General features: G+C 44.0%; 1 protein-coding gene and 1 long non-coding RNA gene across 2 annotated transcripts; both read right to left on the reverse strand.

The window, feature by feature from the left end:
- Positions 1 to 298: 298 nt before the first annotated feature.
- Positions 299 to 2,022, reverse strand: LOC124045100. Its single transcript, XR_006840784.1, has 4 exons — positions 1,921 to 2,022; positions 1,577 to 1,662; positions 1,267 to 1,380; positions 299 to 1,109 (listed from the first exon to the last, which is right to left on the reverse strand). It is a non-coding gene; the product is annotated as an uncharacterized LOC124045100 (long non-coding RNA).
- A 3,059-nt stretch (positions 2,023 to 5,081) lies between these two features.
- On the reverse strand, positions 5,082 to 23,106 carry LOC124045924 (protein-serine O-palmitoleoyltransferase porcupine-like). Its single transcript, XM_046365739.1, has 15 exons — positions 22,979 to 23,106; positions 22,005 to 22,157; positions 21,593 to 21,785; positions 21,411 to 21,454; positions 18,134 to 18,315; positions 17,831 to 17,961; positions 12,158 to 12,178; positions 11,873 to 11,887; positions 11,628 to 11,753; positions 11,391 to 11,491; positions 11,110 to 11,186; positions 6,613 to 6,676; positions 6,269 to 6,354; positions 5,958 to 6,071; positions 5,082 to 5,800 (listed from the first exon to the last, which is right to left on the reverse strand). The coding sequence occupies exons 2-15, from the start codon at positions 22,138 to 22,140 to the stop codon at positions 5,699 to 5,701; spliced, it is 1,392 nt and encodes a 463-aa protein (XP_046221695.1). The 5' UTR covers positions 22,141 to 22,157; positions 22,979 to 23,106; the 3' UTR covers positions 5,082 to 5,698.
- Positions 23,107 to 23,895: the final 789 nt, after the last annotated feature.

The raw sequence follows: 23,895 nt of genomic DNA on the forward strand, positions 1-23,895 counted from the left end.
GCAGTAAGTATTCCATCATGAATGATTCATTTCCTTAAAAGCATTTTAAAAAGAGCAGCATGTCGAAAATGACCAACGGCTTTGGTTACAGATGCAACTTCATTTTGAGTTGTGCATTTTCATAATCAGTTTTAAAGCAACATGAAAAACCCTTACTGAGCAATTAAATACTTTTGTATTTTTGACTGAACTACAATAATGTGGTAGGTATATCAGTTACATAGTTATTAACAGGAAAATGGAAAAAATGTCTTAAATTACACTAGGATGCAAAACATAGTATAAAATGCACAAACACCAATGTACACTTATTTTTATAAATTAAAAATACATACATTTTCTATTAAAATCCACAAAGGAAATATGCTCTTATAATGCTGATTTGTGTGATCACAAAAACAGGGGTTTTACATGCTCTACAAATGTAACAACTAAGTAGGGTGAAATAAAAAAATGTAGCTTTCGAATACGGAGGAAAAGGAAAATATTACTTTAATGGCGTATTACGGAATCACTTCTGAAAACTAGACAACGGGTTCTTAGTTGTTCATCAAAGAGAGTGAATGATTGACCACTGTCATGCTAACAGGAAGAGTATTGATTGAGAATCGCATGGAGATGTCTGATCCACATCTGCTGTTGATCCATCTCGCCACAAGGGGTAGACAAATGCAGCAGCTCAAACGAAACAATGTGATTAAGGAAGATTGGGGCATTATTTCAAGAGTATCAAAAATAGTTTGTCGCCAGCAGGTTACAGTAAGTAGATTACCTCGTCTCTTAGGCGGTGTCCTGAGCACTGTATGTTGGTATTGAGAAAATAGTTAATATACTGTCCATAGGGTGGTTGTGTGTATGTACTCTTCAGTCCAATACAACTTCACAGTGCAGGAGTAGAGAGCCGGTCTTTCCTTAACAGGCTCACGTTAATTCCCTCTTGTTATTGCTTCCCTTCTCTATATGTCTCTCTGTCCCCAGCTCTCTCTCGCTCCCACTCCCTCACACATCTAGAGGATGATGCGGTAGAGCACCCAGCAGCCAAACGTCACCCAGTGGCTGGCCCAGCTCAGCTCCGACCACTTCTGAATGGTGTGGTTGGCCACGCCACTCTGTAGAGGGAGAAAACAGACATGGGTTTGAAATACACAAATCTACCACAACGCTTTGTTCTGAAAGATCTGACGATGCTACGTGACATTGCATAATCAGAGTAATGTATGAGAGTTTGGCCATCTTATAGCTGAAAAGCATTCAGTAAACAGTTACCTCCTCATCATCATCCATGTAGTCCACACTGGAGTTGAACAGAGAGCCCAGGTATGCCAGGTGGAAGACTGCCAGGGCACTGAAGGCTATATTAATAATGTACACCCACGGGGCCTGTGTTGTTGGGAGTAGGAGAAGAAAGGTCATGCTGTAATGCAAGCATTCTTATTGAGGATTTTTTGGCATCAATATAAGAGTTATTGCACAATGTGGTATGGTCCATTTGCATGTGACCAACACTGAAAAATCTTTACACAAGAAAATATCATTATGCATAAATATCACTTTTTTATTTCTTATTGAACCATACCTCTTTGTTCTTGTGAGTGCAGTTTGGCTGACATTTCTTTGACAGAATACACGCGTTTAAAATGTCTGCCAGCCTCTTCCGCAAAACTGGAACAGAGGGTACGCAATCAATAAGAGGTCACAATGATTTATCCTATCACGCCGACTCACCATTAGCTGTGCATTGTGCCACAGCCAAGTTGATTGTTTGATTAGTAATAAACAAACTCTGCATGTCACCTAAAGTTATTCTCCAGGTGTAAACAATGTTATCCCTGAAAGGTAACGTGGAACTGAAATAAAATTTGAACGTCTATTTTAATTCTATTTTTTTTAAATAGCTAGCCACATCTTCTACAGACTTACCATGCTCAACATATGTGATGAAGGCGAGAGACAGTAGCACTGCACCCAGGTGGAAGCTCAGACCCTAAAGGCCAAAGGAGACGACGGTATAACGAAACAATCTCTTATACACACTAATACTCACACCCACACACTAATACTCACACCCACACACTAATACTCACACCCACACACTAATACTCACACCCACACACTCATACTCACACCCACACACTAATACTCACACCCACACACTAATACTCACACCCACACACTCATACTCACACCCACACACTCATACTCACACCCACACACTCATACTCACACCCACACACTCATACTCACACCTACACCTACACACTCATACACACACCTACACACTCATACTCACACCTACACACTCATACTCACACCCACACACTCATACTCACACCTACACCCACACACTCATACTCACACCTACACACTCATACTCACACCTACACACTCATACTCACACCCACACACTCATACTCACACCCACACACTCATACTCACACCCACACACTCATACTCACACCCACACACTCATACTCACACCCACACACTCATACTCACACCTACACACTCATACTCACACCTACACACTCATACTCATACCTACACACTAATACTCACACCTACACACTCATACTCACACCTACACACTCATACTCACACCTACACACTCATACTCACACCTACACACTCATACACACACCTACACACTCATACTCACACCTACACACTCATACTCACACCTACACACTCATACACACACCTACACACTCATACTCACACCTACACACTCATACTCACACCTACACACTCATACTCACACCTACACACTCATACTCACACCTACACCCACACACTCATACTCACACCTACACACTCATACTCACACCTACACACTCATACTCACACCTACACACTCATACTCACACCCACACACTCATACTCACACCTACACCTACACACTCACACACACACCTACACACTCACACCTACACCCACACACTAATACTCACACCCACACTCTCATACACCTACACACTCATACACACACCTACACCTACACACTCATACACACACCTACACACTTATACTCACACCCACACACTCATACTCACACCTACACACTCATACTCACACCCACACACTCATACTCACACCTACACCTACACACTCATACACACACCGACACACTCATACTCACACCCACACACTCATACTCACACCTACACCTACACACCTACACCTACACACTATGTGAGAAGCATGGCCCCTGTCTATTTCTGTGTTCCGTCCCCTCGCAGGACAGCCGAAGGGAGAGAAGCAATAATTTCCAGGCATTTGTGAAGATGGCTCTGGAGACTCTGCTGGGATCCTGCCGTCGCAAACATGGGGGTCCTTGGGGCAGGCAAGGCTGAAAAGCAGCCTCCCATCCTCTCCCCATCTCCCTTGGAACTGCATACAGGTCCCGTCTTGATACACAACTGTGCCCACTTGCTCTCACAAGGGCAGAAAGTGACACAGCTTTCCATCCATCAGTGACCCACTGTGTGTGACCTTTCTTCCCACCCTGTTTCCCCTCGCTCATTGTTTGCTCTGGATTGTAGAACTCTTAGAAATGGACAGACACAAGGTCAAACCCAGCCAATGTTTCCAGAGCGTCCCCAGAAACTGAAACCTTGACCACTCCCAATCTTTCCCTCTTCCCAACCAAAATTCCTTATTTCGATCAAATGTCCAAACCATTCTTGTAAATAAGCAAATAAATCATTTTTTCCTAAAACAGTTCAGCAGTTTCTTGTTGTTACATGTTCACACAATATTTTCGAATGCCATGTAAGAACAGGTCTGCTTGGCAGAAATGGTTTACTTTAAGCTAGAATCCTTAGTTGCTAAATCCATTTTTGGACTTATAAATTAATGTTATATACTGTACCCATTGATTCTTGAAGATTATAACTTATAAATGCCTCATGAGCTTAGTGTAACTGTCACACTCCACGAGAACCCAACATATAAGCTTGTTTAACTCCAATGTTTGTAAACAACAACCACTTTATAGCCTCAAAACATGGTTAACATTTTTTATATCATGGATAGTCAGTTCTTGCATCCATAGCTCTTTCTATTAATTTGAGAGTGGTTACATTTCTCCAGGTCCAAAACAGAGGTGGGGATAAGAGCGTCTGCTAAATGACTTAAATGTAAATGTGCCCACTTTATTATTGTTCCAGTTAGCTTCCTTTAACAGCGAATAGTTCTTCACATGAACATGAAACAAACTATTCACTGTGAATAGTCTCGCTATTCTACTGCTGCTCTTTAATTACTTGTTACTTTTATTTCTTATTCTTATTTTATACATTTAAAAAAGTAAGCATTTCACCTTAAGGTACCTGTTGTATTCGGCGCATGTGACTAATAACATTTGATTGGATTTGACGATAGACAGTGATTACCGATTGATAGAAAATGTGTTAAAAAATATCACAGACCTCTCTCAGTAGCATCACACAGATAGGTCAAAGTTTGACAAAGGGACAGTGGTCAAAGGTGGTTTGCTAAGACTGTGCACATGTGCATCGCATGAACCATGTATTCTAAGGGAAAGCCTAGCAAATGACTGTATATGTTTGTGTACGTTTCCCAGTCACCGATGTGTAACAGAAACAAAACTGGAATCAAAAGTCCTTAAGGGTCGTTTCTGGACTGGCCCTCATCACATGAACCAAATGAGCAGTAGGTTTCAATGTCCAGTGTGTTCAGGAGCAGTAAGTATTCCATCATGAATGATTCATTTCCTTAAAAGCATTTTAAAAAGAGCAGCATGTCGAAAATGACCAACGGCTTTGGTTACAGATGCAACTTCATTTTGAGTTGTGCATTTTCATAATCAGTTTTAAAGCAACATGAAAAACCCTTACTGAGCAATTAAATACTTTTGTATTTTTGACTGAACTACAATAATGTGGTAGGTATATCAGTTACATAGTTATTAACAGGAAAATGGAAAAAATGTCTTAAATTACACTAAACATAGTATAAAATGCACAAACACCAATGTACACTTATTTTTATAAATTAAAAATACATACATTTTCTATTAAAATCCACAAAGGAAATATGCTCTTATAATGCTGATTTGTGTGATCACAAAAACAGGGTTTTACATGCTCTACAAATGTAACAACTAAGTAGGGTGAAATAAAAAAATGTAGCTTTCGAATACGGAGGAAAAGGAAAATAATACTTTAATGGCGTATTACGGAATCACTTCTGAAAACTAGACAACGGGTTCTTAGTTGTTCATCAAAGAGAGTGAATGATTGACCACTGTCATGCTAACAGGAAGAGTATTGATTGAGAATCGCATGGAGATGTCTGATCCACATCTGCTGTTGATCCATCTCGCCACAAGGGGTAGACAAATGCAGCAGCTCAAACGAAACAATGTGATTAAGGAAGATTGGGGCATTATTTCAAGAGTATCAAAAATAGTTTGTCGCCAGCAGGTTACAGTAAGTAGATTACCTCGTCTCTTAGGCGGTGTCCTGAGCACTGTATGTTGGTATTGAGAAAATAGTTAATATACTGTCCATAGGGTGGTTGTGTGTATGTACTCTTCAGTCCAATACAACTTCACAGTGCAGGAGTAGAGAGCCGGTCTTTCCTTAACAGGCTCACGTTAATTCCCTCTTGTTATTGCTTCCCTTCTCTATATGTCTCTCTGTCCCCAGCTCTCTCTCGCTCCCACTCCCTCACACATCTAGAGGATGATGCGGTAGAGCACCCAGCAGCCAAACGTCACCCAGTGGCTGGCCCAGCTCAGCTCCGACCACTTCTGAATGGTGTGGTTGGCCACGCCACTCTGTAGAGGGAGAAAACAGACATGGGTTTGAAATACACAAATCTACCACAACGCTTTGTTCTGAAAGATCTGACGATGCTACGTGACATTGCATAATCAGAGTAATGTATGAGAGTTTGGCCATCTTATAGCTGAAAAGCATTCAGTAAACAGTTACCTCCTCATCATCATCCATGTAGTCCACACTGGAGTTGAACAGAGAGCCCAGGTATGCCAGGTGGAAGACTGCCAGGGCACTGAAGGCTATATTAATAATGTACACCCACGGGGCCTGTGTTGTTGGGAGAAGGAGAAGAAAGGTCATGCTGTAATGCAAGCATTCTTATTGAGGATTTTTTTGGCATCAATATAAGAGTTATTGCACAATGTGGTATGGTCCATTTGCATGTGACCAACACTGAAAAATCTTTACACAAGAAAATATCATTATGCATAAATATCACTTTTTTATTTCTTATTGAACCATACCTCTTTGTTCTTGTGAGTGCAGTTTGGCTGACATTTCTTTGACAGAATACACGCGTTTAAAATGTCTGCCAGCCTCTTCCGCAAAACTGGAACAGAGGGTACGCAATCAATAAGAGGTCACAATGATTTATCCTATCACGCCGACTCACCATTAGCTGTGCATTGTGCCACAGCCAAGTTGATTGTTTGATTAGTAATAAACAAACTCTGCATGTCACCTAAAGTTATTCTCCAGGTGTAAACAATGTTATCCCTGAAAGGTAACGTGGAACTGAAATAAAATTTGAACGTCTATTTTAATTATATTTTTTTTAAATAGCTAGCCACATCTTCTACAGACTTACCATGCTCAACATATGTGATGAAGGCGAGAGACAGTAGCACTGCACCCAGGTGGAAGCTCAGACCCTAAAGGCCAAAGGAGACGACGGTATAACGAAACAATCTCTTATACACACTAATACTCACACCCACACACTAATACTCACACCCACACACTAATACTCACACCCACACACTAATACTCACACCCACACACTCATACTCACACCCACACACTAATACTCACACCCACACACTAATACTCACACCCACACACTAATACTCACACCCACACACTCATACTCACACCCACACACTCATACTCACACCCACACACTCATACTCACACCTACACCTACACACTCATACACACACCTACACACTCATACTCACACCTACACACTCATACTCACACCCACACACTCATACTCACACCTACACCCACACACTAATACTCACCTACACACTCATACTCACACCTACACACTCATACTCACACCCACACACTCATACTCACACCCACACACTCATACTCACACCCACACACTCATACTCACACCCACACACTCATACTCACACCCACACACTCATACTCACACCTACACACTCATACTCACACCTACACACTCATACTCACACCTACACACTAATACTCACACCTACACACTCATACTCACACCTACACACTCATACTCACACCTACACACTCATACTCACACCTACACACTCATACACACTCACTCACACCTACACACTCATACTCACACCTACACACTCATACACACACCTACACACTCATACTCACACCTACACACTCATACTCACACCTACACACTCATACTCACACCTACACACTCATACTCACACCTACACCCACACACTCATACTCACACCTACACACTCCTCACACCTACACACTCATACTCACACCTACACACTCATACTCACACCCACACACTCATACTCACACCTACACCACACTCACACACACACCACACACTCACACCCACACACTAATACTCACACCCACACTCTCATACACCTACACACTCATACACACACCCACACACTAATACTCACACCCACACACTCATACTCACACCTACACACTAATACTCACACCCACACACTAATACTCACACCCACACACTAATACTCACACCCACACACTAATACTCACACCCACACACTAATACTCACACCTACACACTAATACTCACACCCACACACTAATACTCACACCCACACACTCATACTCACACCCACACACTCATACTCACACCCACACACTCATACTCACACCCACACACTCATACTCACACCTACACACTCATACTCACACCCACACACTCATACTCACACCTACACACTAATACTCACACCTACACCCTCATACTCACACCCACACACTCATACTCACACCTACACACTAATACTCACACCCACACACTAATACTCACACCCACACACTAATACTCACACCCACACACTAATACTCACACCCACACACTAATACTCACACCCACACACTAATACTCACACCCACACACTCATACTCACACCCACACACTAATACTCACACCCACACACTCATACTCACACCCACACACTCATACTCACACCTACACACTCATACTCACACCCACACACTCATACTCACACCTACACACTAATACTCACACCTACACCTACACACTCATACTCACACCCACACACTCATACTCACACCTACACACTCATACTCACACCCACACACTCATACTCACATCTACACCTACACACTCATACTCACACCCACACACTCATACTCACACCCACACACTCATACTCACACCTACACCTACACACTCATACTCACACCCACACACTCATACTCACACCTACACACTCATACTCACACCCACACACTCATACTCACACCCACACACTCATACTCACACCCACACACTCATACTCACACCTACACCTACACACTCATACTCACACCCACACACTCATACTCACACCTACACACTCATACTCACACCCACACACTCATACCCACACCTACACACTAATACTCACACCCACACACTCATACACACACCCACACACTCATACTCACACCTACACACTAATACTCACACCCACACACTCATACTCACACCCACACACTCATACTCACACCTACACACTCATACTCACACCTACACACTCATACTCACACCTACACACTCATACTCACACCTACACACTCATACTCACACCTACACACTCATACTCACACCCACACACTCATACTCACACCTACACACTCATACTCACACCTACACACTCATACTCACACCTACACACTCATACTCACACCCACACACTCATACTCACACCTACACCTACACACTCATACACACACCTACACACTCATACTCACACCTACACACTCACACCTACACCCACACACTAATACTCACACCCACACACCCACACTCTCATACACCTACACCTACACACTCATACACACACCTACACCTACACACTCATACTCACACCTACACACTCATACTCACACCCACACACTCATACTCACACCTACACCTACACACTCATACACACACCTACACACTCATACTCACACCTACACACTCATACTCACACCTACACCTACACACTCATACACACACCTACACACTCATACTCACACCTACACACTCATACTCACACCTACGCACCTACACACTCATACTCACACCTACACACTCTCACACACACCTACACACTCATACACACACCTACACACTCACTACACCACACCTACACACTCATACACACACCTACACACTCATACACACACCTACATACTCATACTCACACCAACACCTACACACTCATACACACACCTACACACTCATACACACACCCACACACTCATACTCACACCTACACACTAATACTCACACCCACACACTCATACTCACACCTACACACTCATACTCACACCTACACCTACACACTCATACACACACCTACACACTCATACACACACCTACACACTCATACACACACCTACACACTCATACACACACCTACACACTCATACTCACACCTACACACTCATACACACACCTACACACTCATACTCACACCCACACACTCATACTCACACCTACACACTAATACTCACACCCACACACTCATACTCACACCTACACCTACACACTCATACACACACCGACATCTACACACTCATACACACACCTACACACTCATACTCACACCCACACACTCATACTCACACCTACACACTCATACACACACCGACATCTACACACTCATACACACACCTACACACTCATACTCACACCTACACACTCATACACACTCATACTCACACCTACACACTCATACTCACACCTACACACTCATACACACACCTACACACTCATACTCACACCTACACACTCATACACACACCTACACACTCATACTCACACCTACACACCTACACACTCATACTCACACATACACACTCATACTCACACATACATACTCATACTCACACCTACACACTCATACCCACACCTACACACTCATTCTCACACCCACACCTACACACTCATACACACACCTACACACTCATACTCACACCTACACACTCATACTCACACCTACACACTCATACACACACCTACACACTCATACTCACACCTACACACTCATACTCACACCCATACCTACACACTCATACTCACACCTACACACTCATACTCACACCTACACCTACGCACTCATACTCACACCTACACCTACACACTCATACACACACCTACACACTCATACTCACACCTACACACTCATTCTCACACCCACACCTACACACTCATACACACACCTACACACTCATACTCACACCTACACCTACACACTCATACTCACACCTACACACTCATTCTCACACCCACACCTACACACTCATACACACACCTACACACTCATACACACACCTACACACTCATACTCACACCTACACCTACACACTCACACCTACACACTCATACTCACACCCACACCTACACACTCATACACACACCTACACACTCATACTCACACCTACACCTACACACTCACACCTACACACTCATACTCACACCCACACCTACACACTCATACTCACACCCACACCTACACACTCATACTCACACCTACACACTCATACACACACCTACACACTCATACACACTCATACTCACACCCGGACCTACACACTCATACTCACACCCATACCTACACACTCATACTCACACCCACACCTACACACTCATACTCACACCCATACCTACACACTCATACTCACACTCACACCTACACACTCATACACACACCTACACACTCATACTCACACCTACACACTCATACTCATACCCACACCTACACACTCATACTCACACCTACACACTCATACTCACACCCACACCTACACACTCATACTCACACCCGCACCTACACACTCATACTCACACCCGCACCTGCTCGCGCCTACTCACATGTAGAAGTGTACTGGCTGCGTAAGTCACTAGGATGGCTGGAAAGGTTCCAAGGTTACGAGCACGGGCAAAAACATCTGGGTGATCAGACGGAAACAGTTGTCAGGTGATCAACTTTGTATTCCGGTTTTAAAAAAGAGCAATTGAGTTGGGATGTTTACTGCTTTAAATGTCATTGTAGGAGGACAACTGTGAAAATAGAAGGGGGGGGGGGTATTGTCTTATTTGTTATATGTAGGCTCACAATGCTGTAAATATGTTCTATTTCACAGAAAGCTTACAGGTGCTGAGCCATCGGGACATGGGCAGATTCCACGAGGTGGCCACCTCCACCATAGATCTGGGAAACTCCACATGAAGGGGCCTAGCAACAGTCATATCCCTGGAGAAGAAAACACAGGCATTTCAGTTGGGCTGTTTGAGGGGTAAAAGAGAACTGGGAGGGGGGCAAAAAAAACTATTTAACTTATGGCAAGTCTATGTCAAGCCTAGTCACCATGATGCTTCAGTGCACTGACCATTTCAGGTTGTCTTTCTCCTCAGTGAAGCCTGCTCCAGCCAGAGTGGTGCTGGTCTCACTCAGGTAACCCACAAAGTAGTTGCTGAAGTGGAAGGAGAGTGCATTCTCGTAGGCTAGGAGCCAGCTAAAGGTCAATGAAAGAAGGTTCCATTAGAAGACACTTGGCACAATTAAAGCCTCAAATCACACTTAACAACAATACAACTTCTCTATTTTAATATAAATTGCAAAAACATACAGCACCTTGCCACAGCACCTCTGTGCAGCATACAATTGAAGGAAAATTGTAATCATTTATCACCATTTCATTTGATTTGATACATTTAACTGACACAGACTCACATTTTTAAGTCTCAGGGCAGAGACAGACAAGGTTGGGGGAATGATTGGTGTACAGACGTGCAGGTGACAGGGAGGTGGCACAGCTGCTGTGTTAGAAATGGACATGCAGCATTAATTACAGGGACAGGCGGGGGGGGGGGGGGGGGGGGGGACATTCTATCGTCATAATATCAGATTAATAATTACCCGATCTTCCGTTTTGTTTTGCTGTGGATAAAGCCCAGGCAAGACAAGACCATTTATTGAATGGGAGAGAAAGAAACCAATCAGAATCGGACCGTTACACTAATGAAACACATTACTCAAACAGCTTTCCTACAAAAACATTTAGGGGAGAGTAAGGTTAGTTGAGCCAAAGGGGTAAATTGAGCCACTCTTGTTTCTAGGAAACCGTACAGAAAATGAATAATTTGACCAAGTATTTAGGAAGAGGTCACCATTTCATGTCTGTAGAGGAAGAAACCACATGGAAAAAGTGGTTAGCAAAGTCAGGTCCAAAAAACAGATTTTCACCAAGTCAAATGAAGGTATTGTGTTAAGAGGTTTTCTGATGTTTCTATCTAAACCAAAGTAGATGTTTTTAAGATTATTTGATAAATCTGTTGGGGTCTCTACAAGCTTCAATATCAGGTCCTAAACCTAGCATGAAAGTGCATCCTTGTAGCTGTGTGGCATAATATAGTCCAAATGTTTTCCTTGGGGTTGAGCAAATGGAAGTGTTTTCTTCCCAGGCATAATGCAAGGCATTATCATTGGCACATGAGGTAACAGGGCCTGACCTATGATAAAAGTGTTAAAAAAAAAGTATTTGTTAGGTGTTATGCCTCACAAACACATACTGAGCAGCACCTAACCCAAACCCTTACCCTAAACGGAGTATCCAAATCCCAACCCTCCCCATACACTGATACATCTTCTCTTTCCCTTCTTTGAGTGCACCCCTCTCTTAAATCATGTTTTTTTTTAATTGATTGTTTCTTTTCATTTTTATAACTGTAAAGCGACTTTGGGTACTTGAAAAGCGCTACAAACCCCAAGTACTATTATTAAAAGATGCTTAAAATGTTGAAAATAATTTTTTTAAACGATTGCGATTGTGTTGAATTGTGTTTGGGAAATAAACATATACCTGGTTCTAAAAAGGTAGTGGTATTATTTAATTCAGTACAGAAACGTGTAGGCGACTTAACTTACCCCATAGCCCGGCTAAGTTGTGCCAAGAGAACACTTTTTTTGGACAAGCTATGCTTCAAAACTGTAATGTTTACATGTATTCTGATGTCCAGGTATACACTTCATTCTACAGCTAGAAGACTCCTGATATCGCCAGGAGTGATGAGTATATATATTTTTTGTCGTTGTCTATTGTGGTCTAGTACTGTCTTTTTGCTAGCTAGGGCCATCTCCTTTAAGTGCTGTCGGTTTTCCCAGTAGCCTACTTGGTGTGTGAACTGCTGCCTGCGCATCATTTGCAGACTGTTGTTGACACATCAACCAGGGTCAAGAGGCAGGGCAATTTGTGACTTGTTTCGGTAATCAGTGGCTGTATTGGAGAGGGAGTGGTTTCACCTCTCCTAGGCAATCAGCAATAAGTACAGGCGTGCTCTCCACCTCTGCTAGGCAATTAGCAATTATTGTTAGTTATTCAGTCTCCCTTTTTTTAAATTGATATAGTTCTGGCCTTGAGCTGTTCTTGTCTATTAAAGGTTCTGTGTTATGTCATGTTTTGTGTGGACCCCAGGAAGAGTAGCTGCCTCTTTTGCAACAGCTAATGGGGATCCTAATCAAATACCCTGGTTTCTCAGCGGCAGCTGGAAGTGGCGGTTTTGTCACAAAACTAAGACCGTCGCTAAAACAAAGACTGTTTTGCCGAGTTGTTCTGTGGAGTTAATCGAGGAAGGAAAAAGAGGAAGGCTCCACACCACTCTCGCACCGGAGTATCTTACCTCGTTATTTACAGATGATCAAATGTTGCTCTTTTGTAGCTTTGTCAACTGTGTGTGTTTTCTATACCTGTTCGCACCTCTCCCTGTAGGCGTTACAGACGCTCCCCAACCCTTGGCTGCAACATTTCTAATTTAGTTGCCCTTCAGTCCCTTGACTTTTTGTCCCTGATGGAGACATGGATCACCCCGGAGAACACCGCTACTCCAACTGCTCTTTCTTCATCTGACTGTTTTCTCTCATAGTCCGAGAGCATCTGGTCATCGTTGTGGTGGCACAGGGCTACTCATTTATCCTTAGTTGAGATTTGATCTTTTCTCCATCTCTCACCTGTCCATCTTCTTATTTGAATGCCATGCTGTCACTGTCAATTGTCCACTCAAGCTTAACATTATTGTCATCTATCACCCACCAGGTGCCCTTGGAGAGATTCTCAGTGAGCTTGACACCTTGATTAGCTGATTTCCTGACGATGGCTCACCACTCTTCGTGCTTGGCAACTTCAACCTCCCGACGTGTGCCTTTGATTCATTTCTTTCCAACTCTCTCTTTCCCCTCACCCTTTCCCAAACCCCTTCCAACTCACAAGGCAGGCAATACGCTTGACCTCATCTTTACTAGAGGCTTCTCGCCTACTAATCACACTGCAACCCCCCTCCAGGTCTCTGATCACTACTTTGTTTCCTGTTCTGTCCACCTCTCCTCCAACCCTAACCACTCAGCCCCTACCCAGATGGTAATGCGCCGTTGCAATCTTCTCTCTCTCTCTCCCACTGTTCTGGCCTCTTCTATCCTATCATCTCTCCCTTCTGCTAAATCCTTCTACCTCCTGTCTCCTGATTCTGCCTCTTCGACCCTACTCTACACCCTTTCCGCGTCCTATGACTCACACTGTCCCCTTTCCTCCCGGCCCGGCTCAGCCTTCCCCTCCTGCTCCGTTACTGAGTGGCTCATTGCGAGCTTACAGAATGGGCTGAAGGCAGTTGTGAGGACCTATTATCCTTTCACTCTCTCCTCTATACCGTCTCTTCCTCTGTATCTGCTGCTAAAGCCACTTTCTACCACTCTAAATTTCAAGCTTCTGCCTCCAACCCCAGGAAACTCTTTTCCACCTTCTCCTCCCTTCTGAATCCTCCACCCCCTCTCAGCGGACGACTTTGTCAATCATTTTTGAAAGAATGGTTGACGACATCCGCTACTCATTCACTCAGCCTATTGAGTCCACTGGTCTCACTCACACAGAACTACCCTAAGCCTTGACCTCGTTCTCCCCTCCCTCTCCAGATCACATTCTGCGACTACATTTACATTACATTTAAGTCATTTAGCAGACGCTCTTATCTAGAGCGACTTACAAATTGGACAGAGGCTACTAAAACTGTTCCTAGACTGCGGACAGTATATAATAAATGTATGCAGTGTGTGGCTCACAGGCTTTATGGAGGCAGAAGCAAATTAATTGTCCTTCTCAACTATCCACCATGTACAGGACCTGGTTGAAAACTGTCACAATTGCAAGTAGGCGGGGAGGGGGATTCTTAAACATCGTTCTGAAAGCGCAACCCAGCACTACATTCATCTCCACGAGAAAGCACATAACATTGTCCCCCAGATCAAATGTCCCCTAGGTCAAATAAGTGGTCTCAGCATCTATTAAATAAAATAAAAAAATACATGATTTAAAAAGGAGGGCAGAGAGAGACAGACGGAGCCCTGCCCTCTAGTGGTCAACTACAGTTAATGCTCAACTACAGCAACTACAACTCCGGAATGATGTAGGAATATTATTTTCTTTAAAAAAAAACGAAAGTCTAACGATACAGAAAGCACTTTTTGTTGATCTTTGTGTCGTTGGAGCACACGCCGTCTCTGCAGCGACCTCTGTGTAAAAAATAACCGGCTATCCCACAGTGACTTCTTTAAGACGACTAAGTCGACAACGCATGCTTCCAGATGTTTGCTCCCCCTCCCCAGGTCCCTCTCCTCCCTCACTAAGTCCACTTGATGCAGTGGTTCGGCCCCCGTTATCCCAAAAGCTCTATAAGGTTCTCTTCCCCATAAAGCACTTCAGTTCTTCTATTTATAGACCTGGCTCCTCTGTATATAAAAACAAGAAGGATTGGAGGTCGTCTCTCCGCAGTCCCGTCTGTCTCTCTCTACGCCGCCAACTCTCGGACGATGATCATATCCACAGTGGTGGGAAATGTCTTCAGCAGGGCCACGGCATTCCCATGGTCAACGTTCACAAAGCTATATCCGTTTGCCTGGAGGATCTTGTCTCCAGGCTGGAGTATCTTGGAGGCAGGTCCCTCAGGCTGGACCCTTGTCACAAAGATGCCATTATCGTCCGGACGAAAAGGGTTTCCCCGTCCTAGTGAGCTCTGGCTGCCCGACAACCTGCCCGCTCGACCCCATCCCCTCCCCCCTTCTCCAGACCATCTCTGGAGATCTTCTCCCATTCCTCACTTCCCTCATCAACTCATCCCTGAGCACTGGCTATGTCCCCTCTGACTTAAAAATGGCCTGAGTTGCTCCACACCTCAAGAAACCAACACAACATATATGACATCAAAAACTGTCTCTGTGCTGTCTCTGATCAACTTTCTTGCTATCTCTCTCAGAACGATCCTCTTGACCCTAACCTGTCAGGCTTCAAGACGGGTCACTTAACCAAGACTGCTCTCTGTGTCCCGGAGGCTCTCTGCTCTGCCAAAGCTGACTCTCTCTCCTCTGTTCTCATCTTACTAGCTAAATTACTAAAATGGCTCAACTTAGCCCACCATCCCCTATATTACACTTTTTTTGGACAATCACAAACATCAATTTCTGTGGATGCTTTTTCTGACCTACAGTAAATCATTACAACAGCACTAAGAGGTTAGCTAATCCACTCACTTGCGTAGCAGCCTGTCCCCTTGAACCATCAGATCCTCCTCTCAGAGCTGGGCATCTCAGGCTCTGCACACTCTTTGATTGCATCCTACCTGGCAGGCCACTCTACCAGGTGATGTGGAGAGGATCTGTGTCTGCACCACATACTCTCACTACTGGTGTCCCCCAGGGCTCGGTTCTAGGCCCTCTACTCTTCTCACTATACACCAAGTTACTCATCTCCATCATATCCTCACATCGTCTCTCCTATCATTCCTATGTGGACACACTCAACTACTTTTCTCCTTCCCCCCTTCTGACACCCAGGTGTGCGACACGCATCTCTGTGTGCCTGACAGACATCTCCACTTGGATGTCGTACCTCGAGCTCAACCTCGACAAGACGGAGCTGCTCTTCCTTCCAGGGAATGCCTGCCTGTTCAAAGACCTCTCCATCATGGTTGATAACTCCAGTGTCACCTTCCCAAAGTGTAAAGAACCTTGGCGTGACCTGGACAACACCCTGTAGTTCGCTTCAAACATCAAAGCAGTGACAAGCGCCTGCAGGTTCATGCTCTACAACCTCCGTAGAGTAGGGGGGGGGCAGCTCCCGCACAGACCGGTCCAAGCTCTTCTCTGTCCTGGCACCTCAATGGTGGAACCAGCTTCCCCCTGAAGCTAGGACAGCAGAGTCTCTGCCCATCTTCTGAAACCCTACTTCTTCAAAGAGCATTTCAATATATAATAATAATGCCCCCCCCGACCCCCTTCTAGCTCGGACTCTACTGATAGCTACATTATTGAGGAACAATGTACTTTCCATGCCTGTGATATGTGGTTGTCCCACCTAGTTATCTTAAGATAAATGCTCTAAGTCCCTCTGGATAGGAGCTTCTGCTATATTAATAAAATGGCTCAACTTATCCCGCCCTCCCCTATGTTGCACTTTTTTTGGATTATCACAAACATCAATGTCTGTGGATGCTTTTTCTGACCCACAGTAAATCATGACAACAGCACTAAGAAGTTAGCTAATCCACTTACTTGTGTAGCAGCTTGTCCCCATAGATGGGGATGAAGTAAGGGAAGAGGTAGGGAGCAACACAATTCGAGATGACCAGACACAGTTGGCTCTTCACCCAGCTGACACACACTTTCCATATCCAGGAGAAGCTCTGAGGAAGAAGAGAACATCTATATACCATCTTTCTCTCTCTATTCCCTCCACCCATGCCCCCCCCCCTTATCTTAGCATGGTTAAACCAGACTAGCAAGTGCAGCATTTAGTCTGGTTTAACCAGGCTACCCTTATCTCTATACCAAGACAAGACTTAGTGCTGAACTCACCAGCTTGCGGCCCTCTATAGCCTCTCTGTAGCTGTTGAAGCTGATCCAGGGTCCGAAAATGACCGTTCCCACAAAGTAGATGTAGCCCATGAACTCCACAGGAGAGGGCACGTTGGTCACCACACCTCGGTCCAGGTCAAAGGCCAGAGAAATGGCCTTCATAGCCACCACCATCTGGGAACCTGCAGATACATACCGCAGTGAGTCTTCAAATATTAATTACAGTTCAAGTCGGAAGTTTACATGCACTTAGGTTGGAGTCCTTAAAACTCGTTTTTCAACCACTCCACAAATTTCTTGTTAACAAACTATAGTTTTGGCAAGTCTACTTTGTGCGTGACACAATTTTCCCAACAATTGTTTACAAACAGGTTATTTCACTTATAATTCACTGTATCACAATTCCAGTGCGTCAGACTTTTACATACACTAAGTTGACTGTGCCTTTAAACAGCTTGGAAAATTCCAGAAAATTATGTTATGGCTTTAGAAGCTTCTGATAGGCTAATTGACATCATTTGATTCAATTGAGGTGTACCTGTGGATGTAATTGAAGGTGTACCTGTGGATGTGTTTCAAGGCCTACCTTCCAACTCACTGCCTCTTTGCTTGACATCATGGGAAAATCAAAAGAAATCAGCCAAGACCTCAGAAAATAATTGTAGACCTCCACAAGTCTGGGTCATCCTTGGGAGCAATTTCCAAACGCCTGAAGGTACCACGTTCATCTGTACAAACAATAGTACGCAAGTATAAATACCATGGGACCAGGCAGCCATCATACCGCTCAGCAAGGAGGCGCGTTCTGTCTCCTAGAGATAAACGTACCTTGGTGAAAATCAATCCCAGAACAACAGCAAAGGAACTTGTGAAGATGCTGGAGGAAACGGGTACAAAAGTATCTACATCCACAATAAAACGAGTCCTATATCGACATAACCTGAAAGGCCACTCAGCAAGGAAGAAGCCACTGCTCCAAGTCCGCCATAAAAAAGCCAGACTATGGTTTGCAACTGCACATGGGGACAAAGATCAAACTTTTTGGAGAAATGTCCTCTGGTCTGATGAAACAAAAATAGAACTGTTTGACCATAATGGCCATTGATATGTTTGGAGGAAAAAGGGGGAGGCTTGCAAGCCGAAGAACACCATCCCAACCGTGAAGCACAGGGGTGGCAGCATCATGTTGTGGGGGTGCTTTGCTGCAGGAGTGACTGGTGACTTCACAAAATAGATCATGAGGAGGAAAAATAATGTGGATGTATTGAAGCAACATCTCAAGACATCAGTCAGGAAGTTAAAGTTTGGTTGCAAATGGGTCTTCAAAATGGACAATGACAAGCAAACTTCCAAAGTTGTGGCAAACTGGCTTAAAGACAACAAAATCAAGGTATTGGGAGTGGCCATCACCTCAATCCCATAGAAAGTTTGTGGGCAGAATTGAAAAAGTGTGTGCGAGCAAGGAGGCCTACAAACCTGACTCAGTTACACCAGCTTTGTCAGGGGGAATGGGCCACCCAACTTATTTATTTTATTTTTTTAATTTTACCCCTTTTTTTCTCCCCAATTGTTTTTTTAGTAGCTACTATGTTGTCTCATCGCTACAGCTCCCGTACGGGCTCGGGAGAGACAAAGGTTGAAAGTCATGCGTCCTCCAATACACAACCCAACCAAGCCGCACTGCTTCTTAACACAGCGCCATCCAACCCGGAAACCAGCCGCACCAATATGTCGGAGGAAACACTGTGCACCTAGCAACCTTGGTTAGCGCACACTGCGCCCGGCCCGCCACAGGAGTCACTAGTGAGCGATGAGACAAGGATTTCCCTACCAGCCAAACCCTCCCTAACTCGGATGACGCTAGGCCAATTGTGTGTCGCCCCACGGACCTCCCGGTCGCGGCCGGTTACGACAGAGCCTGGGCACGAACCCAGAGTCTCTGGTGGCACAGCTAGTGCTGCAGTACAGCGCCCTTAACCACTGCGCCACCCGGGAGGCCTCACCCAACTTATTGTGGGAAGCTTGTGGAAAGCTACCCGAAACGTTTGACCCAAGTCAAACCATTTAAAGGCAATGCTACCAAATACTAATTGAGTGTATGTAAACTTCTGACCCACTGGGAATGTGATGAAAGAAATAAAAGCTGAAATAAATCATTCTCTCTTACTATTATTCTGACATTTCACATTCTTAAAATAAAGTGGTGATCCTAACTGACCTAAGACAGGGATTTTTTTACTAGGATTAAATGTCAGAAATGTATTTGGCTAAGGTGCATGTAAACTTCCGACTTCAACTGTAAATGTTTTCATTAATCCGGTGAAAACATTGGTTGTAACCAAAATATTTTTTATATCGTTTCGTTCTGAACAGGATAAAAAATGTATCTCATTCCGACCAGCAAAATAAAGATCTGAACCGGTTCGAACCAAAAAAGTAACGGTTTATATCGTTCCTTTGTTACTTTTTAAACCTATGAAATCTTTTTATTTTTTTCATTTAGCTCAACTATAATTTCTTCACCAATCATGCGAGCAAGATATAGCTCAGTGAGTTGTTTTATATGCGTGATGGAAAGACAAGTGTAGGGTGCAAAATACAACTTACATTTTGCAAGAGGGTGGAGGAGGAAGCTTGGCTCGAAGCGCTGGGCATCTTGTAATGACATGCATTATCTGAATTAGGCCCACAGAATTATACCTACGAAGGAGTGACTTCTATGGAGGAACTTTGAATGTCTTTGAACTTCAGAGTTGGCCTAATGTTGGACAAGAAAAGTAAGCTAGCGAACAAGCTTGTATGCGCAAAGCGGCACCAGAATTAAAAACCCGTCTCACCTTTTTGTAGTTAATAAAGCCAATGTGATAACTATAGTATTCCTAACTAGCACTAGAACAAGTTAATAAATTGAAAATCTCTCTCCTCCTGAATCTCGCTTGTAATATCTGTAGGCTAGCTATGCTTTGGAGGGGGAGGGGCAGTTAGCCTACACACACTGGCAAAGAGTTTCAGCTGGCAGGCACACTGGAAGAATTTTCTGATTGGCAGAGGGGGGCTTTGCATAGGTGCCTTGTTGCGTTTTTTTGTGGGACTGGGTAAAAATTCCCAGAATGTAAAAGAGCGTTAACTGGTTCCAATGCTTTTAAAATAAAGGTTATGTGCTGGAACAGTATAAATCACTTTAGTTCCTGGTTCTGATTCTGTTCCTTGAAAAAAATATAAACTGGTTGCATCTCCTGGCTTGTATTGTATATTCACGCTGAGAGTAAGTACCAACCTCTCATTTTGTGCCAGGTGGTGGTGTCCATCATATGCAACTCTCTGGAAGGAAAAGGGGAGAGTAGACCGATTAGACAACCATTTTCAATGCACTTTGAGGGATTTGATCACTGGCTGTTTATCATCCATTCTCTTTACTCAAACAGGCATCTGATGTTACCTGGTAACAGATCTACCTACCCCATGAGCAGGTAGATGAGGACTGTGATGGAGAGGAAGGTGGCCCGGTTACTGGAGTGCCGACAGAGGAAGAGGATGAGGTAGCATAGTAGACTGAGCAGCACCACCCACACCATGTGGAGCTCAAAGAACAGGTACAGGGCGTAGAACCCTCCTGCCACAGTGCTCAGGTGTTTCACATAAGAGGGGAGGCCTGACCAGGGGAACAAGACAACAAAGACAACAACGCACACAGGAGAGAATGAGAACATGTAGTAGTAGACATTAGTAGAACATGCATCTAATTATTCAGTTCTACATCATTTCTCAAATGTCAAAATCACTCTCCTATGACTCATCATGTTCTGTCGTTACCAGGAGCTCTGTTATATTCCAAAAGTCACATTTCACGCAAAGGAATGCAAAATGTCACCCAGAATCCAGAGAAGTCGGCATAGAAGGCAGATGACCAGAAGCTGCCACACCTGCTCCAGGCCCTGCTGAGCGGTGGGCAGAAGGCAGCCCTCTGCAAGCTCATGGAAGAACTCCTGTCGGCTGAAGGACCCCATCACACCATGCACAGAACCTTAGAAAGACAGGGGGGAAATAATAACGAGGAAGTATGTTCTAATAGGCAACATTACACATTCTAATGTATAAGTTCCAATGGAAATAACACACGTGACCATCACTCTTCTTTCTTTGTGCATGCCGACAATGGCAGTGATACACCATGCATCACGATTGACACATCTGTGCACCCTGCTGCAGGGGCTTAATGAGGCATTACCAGACCTTGATAAGGAAGTTTCGCGATAAGCAGTTTTATTCCATTATAGGAGCAAGTAGACTGGTTCCAATTAAACGTGTAAAAGGTGGTGTATTGAGTGATAGGACAGTGAGTGGCACTGGTGCAGCTGTGTGCATCATGGACTGAGTACCAGGCGATCTGCTAAATCAATGTTGGCTAAATCATCAATTCGGCCAAATAATCTACTACAAACTGACATGTTTATGTAATTTCGCAAATAAAAAAAACTACTTGAATGCTAGTTTACAAGGACCAACTCGCATGTAGCTAGCTAGCAAGGCTAGCAGTGCATTACAAATCCTGCTTCGTCCTGATCCGCAGTGCAGTTTTCACACTACGCTTAGTATTTGCAAAGCTCGTAACTATAGACCTCCTCTATTGTGCTTAGTTGAAAACATTATCTATTTGCTATTAAATTAATTCACTGACCATGCTTTCCCCATCAATCATCAGACAATAAAATAGCTATAGTGGCTGGATAGCCAGCCGACCGCCACGCTCTACAACGCCAGCGGGAGACAGCCACTGGTTCAACGAGACTCATTATTCCACACTTCACTTGCTTGAATTGTTTTGAGGAAAATAATGTGTCTTACCTTCAAACCAACCCTCCAACTAGCTGTTTTTTTAAATGAGTCTACGCGTCTGTTTATTCTCTCTGTAGCCACTTGACACTATAATGTACTTCACGCACTGTCGGTCCTGATGCTGACACCAAACTCCAGGTCACAGCATCAGCAGCAGTCGCTTCAGCCATGCATGCAGCCAGTGATACTCTACGAATGGATTAACCAATCAACGGCGTCGTTTTGGAGGAATCAGCCAATGATTGTAGTCGGTTGCTCCGATACAGATAGCTAACAAATCAACTGCAATTGTTCAGAGGTGGCTGACTCTTGTCTATACCCAATCAAAAAGGGTACATAATAATGTTACCGATATTATGCGACCAATGGGATGGAAACGCCGAAAAATGTGCGGTGCCTGCCAATGACGGGATTCGATTATCTGGCCCCGGTTACCCTGGTGGAAATGGCATTGGTGAAAAGTAATAGCATTCGTTTTGGAACCGGGTTTTACCACCGGGGCGTGAGCCAGGTTAGGTGCCCTTTCAAAACCCACAGCGAAACCTAGGCAAGATTAAGCACGTGGAGTAATGAGGATTCCGTGTTCACATGCAAACGTGGTTACTTTTGATAAAAACGCTTTATCTGCCTTCCAAATGAAAATTAGTTTGAAAATTCTAACATATTTTATGGAAAATATAAGTATGTTTCTGACCTATGTAACGTTCCGCCTAGTTGACGTCATGACCATGAGACGCAATTACTGTTAGATTTCAAAGGTTGCCCCTCCCTCACCGCTTTTGCCCGTTCACGTCGAGGTTCATAGACCGGTGCACTGCGACTCATATTAATAGAACTCCCTCAATATCACGTAGTTTGCAAACGCTTTCAAGGGGCAGGGCTTTGTTCCAGATAAATCCTTACAGAACATAGTTTATAGACAGATC

Source organism: Oncorhynchus gorbuscha, linkage group LG10 (genome assembly GCF_021184085.1).
Source record: "Oncorhynchus gorbuscha isolate QuinsamMale2020 ecotype Even-year linkage group LG10, OgorEven_v1.0, whole genome shotgun sequence".
Classification (NCBI taxonomy): Eukaryota; Metazoa; Chordata; class Actinopteri; order Salmoniformes; family Salmonidae; genus Oncorhynchus; species Oncorhynchus gorbuscha.

Excerpts from the sequence above, each read along its gene's own strand:
- LOC124045924 (XM_046365739.1), bottom strand. The coding sequence starts at position 22,140 with ATGGGGTCCTTCAGCCGACAGGAGTTCTTCCATGAGCTTGCAGAGGGC. Across the intron at positions 18,316-21,410 it reads CACCTGGCACAAAATGAGAG|GTTCCCAGATGGTGGTGGCT; the intron begins GTTGGTACTTAC and ends ATGTATCTGCAG. Across the intron at positions 17,962-18,133 it reads CTATAGAGGGCCGCAAGCTG|AGCTTCTCCTGGATATGGAA; the intron begins GTGAGTTCAGCA and ends CTTCTTCCTCAG.